The sequence below is a fragment of the Pituophis catenifer genome, unplaced genomic scaffold (genome assembly GCF_029215685.1).
Source record: "Pituophis catenifer annectens isolate HBS135680 unplaced genomic scaffold, rPitCat1.0.hap2 SCAF_1, whole genome shotgun sequence".
NCBI lineage: Eukaryota > Metazoa > Chordata > Lepidosauria > Squamata > Colubridae > Pituophis > Pituophis catenifer.
In genome coordinates, this window is record NW_027256881.1 from 135,300,904 (window position 1) to 135,310,676 (window position 9,773).

At 37.2% G+C, this 9,773-nt stretch overlaps 1 protein-coding gene across 1 annotated transcript; it reads right to left on the bottom strand.

The window, feature by feature from the left end:
* Window positions 1-452: 452 nt before the first annotated feature.
* Window positions 453-9,533, bottom strand: ODC1 (ornithine decarboxylase 1). Its single transcript, XM_070932982.1, has 11 exons — window positions 9,317-9,533; window positions 6,579-6,729; window positions 6,305-6,478; window positions 6,043-6,215; window positions 5,629-5,763; window positions 5,468-5,549; window positions 5,115-5,198; window positions 4,149-4,311; window positions 2,625-2,737; window positions 1,445-1,659; window positions 453-934 (listed from the first exon to the last, which is right to left on the bottom strand). The coding sequence occupies exons 2-11, from the start codon at window positions 6,678-6,680 to the stop codon at window positions 793-795; spliced, it is 1,383 nt and encodes a 460-aa protein (XP_070789083.1). The 5' UTR covers window positions 6,681-6,729; window positions 9,317-9,533; the 3' UTR covers window positions 453-792.
* Between the last annotated feature and the right edge of the window lie 240 nt (window positions 9,534-9,773).

The following is a 9,773-nucleotide window of genomic DNA, read 5'->3' on the forward strand; positions in this document are numbered from 1 at the left end:
CTGTTTAAATTTGTGAACCAGCCAAACACTCTGTTCAAAGAAAATACATTGTATGTTTGTATGTGTGTTTGTCTAAAAAAAAAAAAAAAAAAAGTAAAAAAAAACAATAAAAAAAGGTAGGTGCATCTTATACTCTGGTGCATCTTATATCCCGAAAAATACGGCACTTCAAAATCCTACTGCGCTTAATGAAATGGGTTCTTAAGCAACTGTAGGTAGGAATGTACAACTTATTCTGGATTTGTTTTGCAAAGATGATGCTTAAGGCAGCTGTTCCATACTTTTAAAGCGCAGCTCATGAAAAGATGCTGATTTGTGTATATTGTAGTTTTCAGTTTAATGCAACTTTAAAGTTCAGTATGCAGTACTTTCTATATAAATACAACAAAGGCATGACAACTGAGGATCTGGACATCTACTCAGTCCAGTTCACAACCAAAAAGGAATTGCTGTTCTATTATTTTTATAGACTTTATTGAAAAACAATTAGGTCACAATAATATATGCAGACCATTCTGCCAAATATACAAGCTACAAATGCTTGCTTGACAGTCAAAGTTCAGTTTTAGTAGCATACTTGAGAAATGAATAGAAATCCATATAAAACAATAATCAGTTTCCATAGGAACACACAGATAAATGTGACCTCCCGAGCTTCTACTTACCTATCTTGTTACATTTACACATACCCTAAGCTTTCCAAACATTTAAAAATTCTAGGAAGAATTAAGTTAATGGTCCCCAATGTCCTATAAAAATTCATCCCTAAACTTGCACATTAGCTAACAGTATCTATACGTTAATGCTTGCTGAAGTACAAGCTGCTGGATGGTGTTCAATTCCACTTTCCCAGGCACAAGAGAGTGGCAAAGGGACATCCTGGTCTTCTACTTCCGTTTGAAAACCTTGCTTCTTTATCCGCTCCATCAACTGCCTAACATGGGGGGAGGGGAGGGAGAAAAACAAGAGTTCAGTACAAATCTAAAAATCAGCATCAAATAAGATACAATAATTTTCTAAATATACAAATTAACCCTCAGCAGCTATTTAAATAATGAAAAGATGGTGCAGATGCCTATTTTGGTAACATCATTCCACTTGCTCTACAAAAATTGAACAGTGAATCTTGAATTAAGTATTGCTCTGCTCATGTCACATTCAGTTCTTCCAATTAGATTCTCTTCCGTCGCAAGGAGACTTATTTTGCAAATCCTTGGTTTTTTAAAATTGTGTGTGTGTTGTACAATTTTGCTACACAGAGGGAGGAAGGCTGGTGAGAAATCGGTTCTAAACAAAGGCGCTATACCTTATAGAAAACCCAAACTATCTGTCCTCTTCAGCATTTTTTCAAATCAAGTTTATTCACAGCTCATTCAAATAAAATTAAAGAGACTCTCATTGCACTTTCTAGAGAATGAAAAGCATAAATGGCAAGAGTACTAACCACGCTGTCCTTGGCATTACATAGTGTATTGTTGGCCTCTGAAATCCATTGAAGGTAGAAGCGGCTGCCACAGTATAGGCTCCCATGTTTTCAAACAACATCCAATCCCCAACCTGAAGTTCTGGTAGGCCACAACGCTCAACAATACGATCAAGGCCATCACAAGTTGGTCCCCATATACTACAAGAGTAGACTCTCTCATCCAACTTAGATCTCTGAAAAAATTTAAACACATAATTTGCATCAATGCAAGATAACGAGTACTTTGATATACAGAGGTACAGAAATCAAGGAATAATCAAATCAAATTTATATTCATATAGTGTAGTATCTTTGCAGACTTGCTCAGAAAACATTTTCCAGTCCTCATGGCAGATAACAAGATGGATTATATTAACTTCAATAATCAAGAAATGCCTAAGAACAGCCAGGCTTTCTCCTCAAGCTGTCTTCTAAATGGTAAGAAGATTTCAAAGTAAGATTAAGGAAGTCCAGGTGGTCAGAACCCAACTTTTTTAGGTTATAAACCAGTTGGGGGAAGTGCATAGACCATGTGGCATGCATAACTCTGGGTATATTGTAAAGACTTCTCCATCCTACAGCTGAATAATTTGTTGCCTTTTTCCTGCTATTTCTCTTGTCTTTTCTATACTAGGAAATATTTTAGGAATCAAAGAACTACAACACAACCTTGGCTAACTATCCGATTATTAATTTAGACATGAACCTCTTTGCTAACTTTAGTTGGGAATGTCATGTTAATTACTGATGTGTATCTCTAATTAGTTGTCTTGGACTGTGTTAATGGAACTGGTTCAGATTTTGATTCAATAAACATTTCAGATTGTTCTACAGCATTGTTGATTCTGTGATAATTATACTGAGAGATAAAAACCCTGAGGGGAAAAAAGAAAGTCATCTATGAATTCCCCCCCTTAAACATAAAAAACCCAGCTTAGTATGGATTTTGAACATTGCTTTTTTTCCACTGCATCATGCTAAAATAAGAAATGTATAGAGCAATTACAGTTTTCCTTAGTGATTTTTCATTTGCTTTTCCTGGAAAGGGGATACATTATTGAACAGAATCTGGAGTTACTAAGCTGTCTGTCAACACCTGTTACCTAATATATTCTTAATATATTCCTACAGACATGTTATATAAATATGTATTATGTACCTTTTGCAAAACTGGCTTTACATGTGCATGATCATACAAGATGCAATTAAATGATCCATATACTCCATCATTAACATAATACATAAGAGTTTTGTCGTTCAGTTCTTCTTCATCTATTTGGAGAAAAAAATGAACACTTTTATTACAGATAGAAGTTCCAATTCTGAACATTCTGCCATATTTTCATTTATAAAAAAAAATCAAGGATAGTACTAAATATTGTTAGCCTTTGTATACAGATAATCTTTGAATTATGACCACAATTGAGCTAACAATTTATGTTACTAAGCAAGACAGTTAAGTGAATTTTGACTCTTTTTTTTTTTTATTTGATTTATATGCCGCTCTTCTCCAGAGACTCAGGGCAGCTTACAATGTGTTAAGCAATAGCCTTCATACTTTTGTATATTTATACAAAGTCAGTTTATTGCCCCCATAATCTGGGTCCTCATTTTACCTACCTTAGAAAGGATGGAAGGCTGAGTCAACCTTGAGCCTGGTGAGATTTTACAACCTTTCTTGGCACAGTTGTTTAAGTTAGTATCAATGGTTGTTAAGTGAATCTGGCTTCCCCTTGATTTTGCTTGTCAGAAGGTCACAAATGGCAATCACATGATTCTGGGACAATGTGACCATCATAAATCTGAACTACTTGCCAAACAACTGAATTTTGATCACAAAACTATGGGGATGTTACAAGGATCATGTGTGGAAAATGGGCATAAATCACTTTTTTCAGTGCCATTGTAACTTTGAACAGTCACTGAATGAACTGTAATAAGTCAAGGACTACCTGTACTTTTTCACAAATGCAAAGTTTTACCATTCACATAGAAAAAAAGATGGTAGGCCTCCACTAAGGACAATTGCAAAACGCAATTATTAAAAATGGGGGAGGTAGGTCAGAAAATAAATTGGGCCAACCCAACCCTCTACTTATCTTAAATACTAAAAAAGGTAGATAGGAAAAAGTATCTGGATAGGTCATTTCTTGATTCACTCTGCAGGGTTTTTTTTAAGTAGAAACAAGAGGTCTTTACAAGGAAAGGAAGATAGCAATACCAACATTTTTACACAGCTTTTTCAAGTGTGACAGTTAACATATTCTTGTTCATGTGAATTCCACACCAAACATAATTCAACTGCTTTCATAAAACAGCTTGAATGACCTGCTAGGCTTTAAATGACACTTGTGCCCTACTGTCTACCTGATTCCAATGCAGCAGAGGGAACTGAGAGAATACTGATACCAGATCTTTAATATAACTGATGGCTCTTCTCTCTTCCTGGCTCCCCAGGTTCAGTGAAGTTTTTATTTCTTTCTGCCTTCTTGGTTATAAAATTTCTAATTGTAGAATTAGATTTTTTTATAAACACTTTATTAAACTTTTATTACATTAAAAACAAAAAATTATTTCACTCAACAACAGCTAATAGTGGTGTTTTTCTTGTGAATTAGAATTAGAAATTTTAACTGTAATTTATTCTTCCAGTTATAAAAAATTCTAGGTTATTATTACATACCATCAGATCCAGTCTGTTCCTTTATTACAATCTTCTTCGCTATTATGTTAACAGCTAGTGTAAAAGCTGATGCAACATAGTATCTGCCAGGTTCAGCAATAATTTTCACCCCAGAATCAGGAGGAAAATACTTGTCCAAAGCTGGATTAATTACATTAGTTATCTGAAAAGTAAATCAGAGAGAGAAACAGAAATTATACATAATCAGTTCTTACATAAAAATACATTTTCCTGTACCTTTACATTTTAGCTAGCTTTTTCTACTAAACTTTTATTCCAAAAGATTGGAAAAATAAGGATCAAATGACAGGATATATGGAAAAGAGATCTAAAACTTGTATATGTTAAAAGAAATTTTATGTTCTTTTTTTAGGGAAAATATAGACTAGGAAAATACTTGTGTGTGTTTAGAACAGAGGTTGAAACAATAATAATTCACATATCCATTTGTTCATGACTTTGTTTTAAAGCTTTCTCATAGTCAGTAAATTTCCAGATCCAGTTAGGTTTCTAATATGTTTTTGTGCATCTGTTTCAGCTATACATGTTCTTTCATGTTAGATTGCTCAGATAAACTTAAATGGGAAAATAGGTTTTATCATCATCCTAATTCCTCAGGTACATTAAGTCAGATTTCCTCTCTAGTACATTAAAATATCTGTTTTAATATATCCAGTTCAAGGCTTCCAGTCTGATATTTAATAACAATGTTATTGAAATACATGTAGACGATTCCTGAGAACACTTTTTCATAATTGGCTACACCACTGCTTTAAAAACACAGGAATTCAAGATCATACAATAAAAATCCAGTGTTTGATTTTATGATACAACTTGTTTTAGTTTTAAAGCTATGTTATTAACACTATGCTTGAAAAGAGAAGCAGAATCAAGAAAGGCTATGTAACTGTATAAATCAAAAGTAATAAGTATGTGTGGATGTTATGTGATTTAAAATAGTCATACCTCTTCAAACTTAAGCTTTACATCTTCAGAGCCAGGAAAGCCACCGCCAATATCAAGCAAATACATGTTGAAACCAAGTTCAGCCTAGAATACAGAAGTATTGATTTAATAACATTCCTATGATATCAATCAATTTTATTACCCTTGTGTACTAATGGTTCCATAAATACCAGAAAGACTTGTTAACTAAGCAATAAAAAAATAGTTGCTTTAAACAAGAAATTTAGCTGATTCAAGTTATCAAAGAGTACTAATTATATTTTAATATTTTGTATTCAACAATTGAGGTAGAAACTTCCCAAGAATTTTGTTAATGCTCAAATAAATTAGACATATACTTAGACTGTACTTACCCCCATATCAAAAACGCATCGTGCATCAGAAATAGCTTGCACAAAAGTCTCAGGATCTGTACAGCCACTTCCAACGTGGAAACTTGAGGGAAAAATTGGGTAGAGTTTAGCCACTTTAACCGAGAGAAATAGGTGCATTTTTCCAACATTTTTTTACTCACCTGACTCCAATAATATTTAAGTCAAGTTCTTTTGCTCGCTCAAGCAACAACCTGCTGTTTTTTAGTGTGGCTCCAAATTTAACACTCAGGCGACAAATTGCTTTTGAGTCATCTGTTGCAATTCGCAGGACCAGCCTAAATAACAGTTTAAAATTAATAAAGAAAAAAAAACTTTGAAAAAGTAAGCATAGGCATTTATATGTTTAAGAAAAGTTTTTAAAAGAAAAAAAATCTCTCAAGCATTTTAATAGTAAAGCCTTTTTGCCAAACAAGTTGCACCATGTCTTTTCTTCTCTAAAAAATTGTGTAAAACATTCCCCTCCAATTAATAAACTAGTAATTTTTTATCTCAGCTCTTTAATTACCTATAAAGACCAACAAACAGAAAACTATTTGCTTGCAAAGATATCTTACTTTGCTTTGGGGTGGGCTCTTGCAATTTTCATCAGCTCAACTTCACTATCAAAAGTCATCATCTGTACACCATTATTTGCAGCATGCTTAATTTGAGAGACTTGCTTGCATGGATTTGCATATATTATACGCTCTGGGGGCACTCCAGCACTTTGGACCAGTTGTATTTCAGTCTAGAAGAGAATAATTAATTTCACACGCACATACATAAAACCTCACATTTAATAAATCAAAGAATAATCATTTAAAGTTAGCCACTTACTTTACTGGCACAATCGAATCCTGCCCCAAGACTAGCCAGAGTCTTCACTATAGCAATGCTATCATTGCATTTGACAGCATAGAATGGAAAAACTCTAGGAAGGGCTTTGTACCACCGCAAGTGTTTTTTTAGCACATCTCCAAGGTCAGCAATATAAAAAGCATCTTTATCATCCTAAGGACAAAGACAAGATTCATAATCGAACATACAACTGTTGAACATTATGAATAGTTCCAGGCATTTTTTAAAAATGTTAATTAACTAATATACTCACTGAAGAAGAAACTTCATTTATTTTTTGGTCTACAATATCCTTTGCAGTAAAGCCTTCATCAAGGAAACTAAAATTGAATTCTTCACCACTAAAGCTGTTCATCTTGTTCAATATTCAATTACACCACCAAACTGATTTTTAATGGAACAAACTGTAAACAAAAAAGATTTTTTTTTAATTCATTATCTGAGTCAGCCAAGTGAAATAAGAACTACAGGAATTTGATGATACGTTCTTTATGGTTCAACTAAGATGCAGTTTGACTCAACACCAGAATAATTAGATGTAAAAATAGAATGCCAGTCACAGTCTATTTGTGCTCATTACTCTGAAACACCATGTATATAGTCTGATAAGCACTAAGAGGAAAGCCTTGGTACAATTACTTCTAGTAACGTATCAAATTATCAACACACAGTAGCCAAAAACAAAATCATAGCATGGAATTAAAGTGACCAGTTCTGTGAACTAGCTGCATCATGAAATTCTGAAACTGTTACAAATGCCTAGTTTTGCCATCTTCAAGACCCTTAACAGGATTGAAGAAGTTCAAATATCAGTGGCATATAAACCACAATCACACATTACAAAACAGTACTGAATTTTCTATATATAATTTAAAAAATTAAGGTAACTGAGTGAATGTGGATGTATTTATATCAGTGGTAGCCATAGATGGAATGTGATAGTCTACAACAGTGTTGGTGAACCTTTTCAGCAGCTAAAATTTTTAAATGCATAGTAATTTTCCAACCCTTCACTTACATCTTGAAATTGTTTCTTGGCAATCAACATTAAAAAAGTTGTTTAAAAAAAGCAATTCCCACTCTACTGGCTGTATTTAATGTTTTATTACAATATTTCTTCATTAAGTAATAATGCCTTTCCCTTAAATTGTACAAGGCTGCAATCCTAGACAATCCTGGGAGCAAGTGCATCATTATTGCATCAAAATCCATACTGTAACAGTAAAATTTCCACAACCAAATCTAGAATATACTGAGTGTATTATGGTTTATCATAGAACCTCAAGAACAGTAAATTCAGCTGAGCTTTCACCACAGTACATTAACATGAATGTATAAAAACATATGCTACTCCAATTATTAATAGAAGCACTATCTTTTTTTGTAAGCACATTCCTCTTGTAATCCTAAGGTACATTTATGTCCCAGAATTTATTTAGGATGCCAAATAGTATCTTATATTTATGCTATTTTTTTCTTTGTGACACTGTTCTGCAAGTGCAGGGTTGACTTTTTTCACATCAACTGAGCGTTAGTCCATTAGTTGCAACAGGAACTGACCAACTTGTTGCCCGAGCCTCATGTAGTGGGCTGAAACTAGCCCAAAGTTACCCAGTTGGGTTTCATATCTCAGGTGGAACTAGAACTCACATCTCTGGTGATGGGGCCCAAAGTCACCCAGCTGGATCTCCTGGTTTCTAACCCCAGCAACCTTAACCACTAGATCAAACTTGCTCTCATTGATAACTTGTTTGCTCAAAAGCTCTAAATAAAAGCAGTTCCTGTTTCCTAAACTAACATATCTCTTATTCAGATATGTCATTATTTTCCAGGAGTAAATATCTTGATAAAACTGTATCGGGATTAACCAACCTCATTGGCATTAGAAACACCCCATCCATTATCTCTTTCCCATCAAGTAACTCAGCCTTGCAGTAAAAACTAGGCCAGTCCTCTCTGCCTTAGGGCCATGTCTGCCTATCACCAACCATATGGCAGTTTCAGAGCCTTTAGGATGACCAAGCAATCCCCACTCCAATCCCAGCTTCTCATTACGTGGCACGGGACAACTCCAAAGGAGAAAGGGGAGGATAGATAAGGAGGTCAAGAAAACGGTGCTACGGCTGCAATACGCATTTTTAAGGACGACTGTAAAAAAATATATATCTAAAAATCGTCAGACAAGTCTGGCAGCCCGACAACACCCGATTCTAAGCGGCTTCTTGTACTTGGAAAGCAGAAACCAACGGAATGCAACATCAGTCATTTTCGTTGTTTGTTTTTTCAAGATATCCCCTTTACCAACAAGCTACCAGTTGTTTTAAGTGACGTTTCTCCACATTTTCTCCCCACCATTTCAATACTCCCCAGCGCTTTATGTAGGAATCGCTGCAGCGAAACCGCAAAGGAGCCACCGCCGCAGTGTTTTTCATTCTGCGTTTCTTTTTTTCCCGCCCCTCCAAATCTAGCGAGGAAACGAGGCTCCGGGGGGGGGGGGGTCCCTGAGCCAGCCCGTCCCTGCCCCCACCCCGAGAATCAGGCACATTTCCCCCGAAACCTTCTCCCGCTCCCACCCACCCACCCTTCCCCGGTTGGCCGAACCGCCAAACCACCGCAATGGGGAAAGGTGACGTGTTAAAAAAAAAAATCAGTCCAATTAAAAAGCTAGCCAAAAAAAAACCAACAAGGCTTTGGAACCGATCCTGGTTATTATCACTATTTTACCGTTAGACCCTGAAATGAATCTGCCCGGGGAAGAAATTTAGGGGGCAGGAATCGAGGATTAATTCAAGGACACCATAGCGGCAAAGCGCCCCCCGCCCCACTTCCCCAGTCCTCCCGCGTGTAAATTATTTCCCCTTCGGATCCTTTTCGTGGCCTTCAGCCTCTCCCTCCCCCCCCCTTCAACCAACCGCCAGCCCGGCCTCTGCTTTTGCCTTCCGCCACCCCATCCACGTGGCCGCCTCTCCGTCCGGCCTCTTCCCTCCTCACCTCAGGCGACAGCGGTCCCCTTTCGGTGGCAGCGGCAGCAGCCTATTTTACCCTGCGCGGCAGCTGGTGGAGGCCAAGCCGGTGACTGTTACCCCCTTCAACGCCTCACGGGCTGGGCCCTGGATACAACCGGCGAGAAAGAGCCCGGCGCCGTTATTGCTGCTGCTGCTGCCGCGCAGGTGAGCGGCTGCTGCCGCCGAGAACCTCCCAACGTCTACGCCTGACAAAGCCCGACAAACGCCGCAGAGCCTCTATTTATAGGCCCGGCCTGGTTACTATGACAACGCACCAGCTCAAACCAGCCCCGATCGGCTGCGACCGGGCCGCCGCGTTCGCCAACTGCTATTATGACGTCGGGGCAGAGGTGGCGAATGTGGCGTGTGGCCGAAAGGAGATTCTCTCACTCACCACCCCCTCCTTTTACACACACACACACAAGCGCAAAGAAAGGGCGCTT

Bases quoted from the DNA above. Each gene is read 5' to 3' on its own strand.
- ODC1 (XM_070932982.1), bottom strand. From the start codon at position 6,680: ATGAACAGCTTTAGTGGTGAAGAATTCAATTTTAGTTTCCTTGATGAA. The intron at 6,479-6,578 runs GTGAGTATATTA...CTTTGTCCTTAG, and splicing joins TAAATGAAGTTTCTTCTTCA to GATGATAAAGATGCTTTTTA. The intron at 5,764-6,042 runs GTAAGATATCTT...ACTGTTATTTAG, and splicing joins AGAGCCCACCCCAAAGCAAA to GCTGGTCCTGCGAATTGCAA.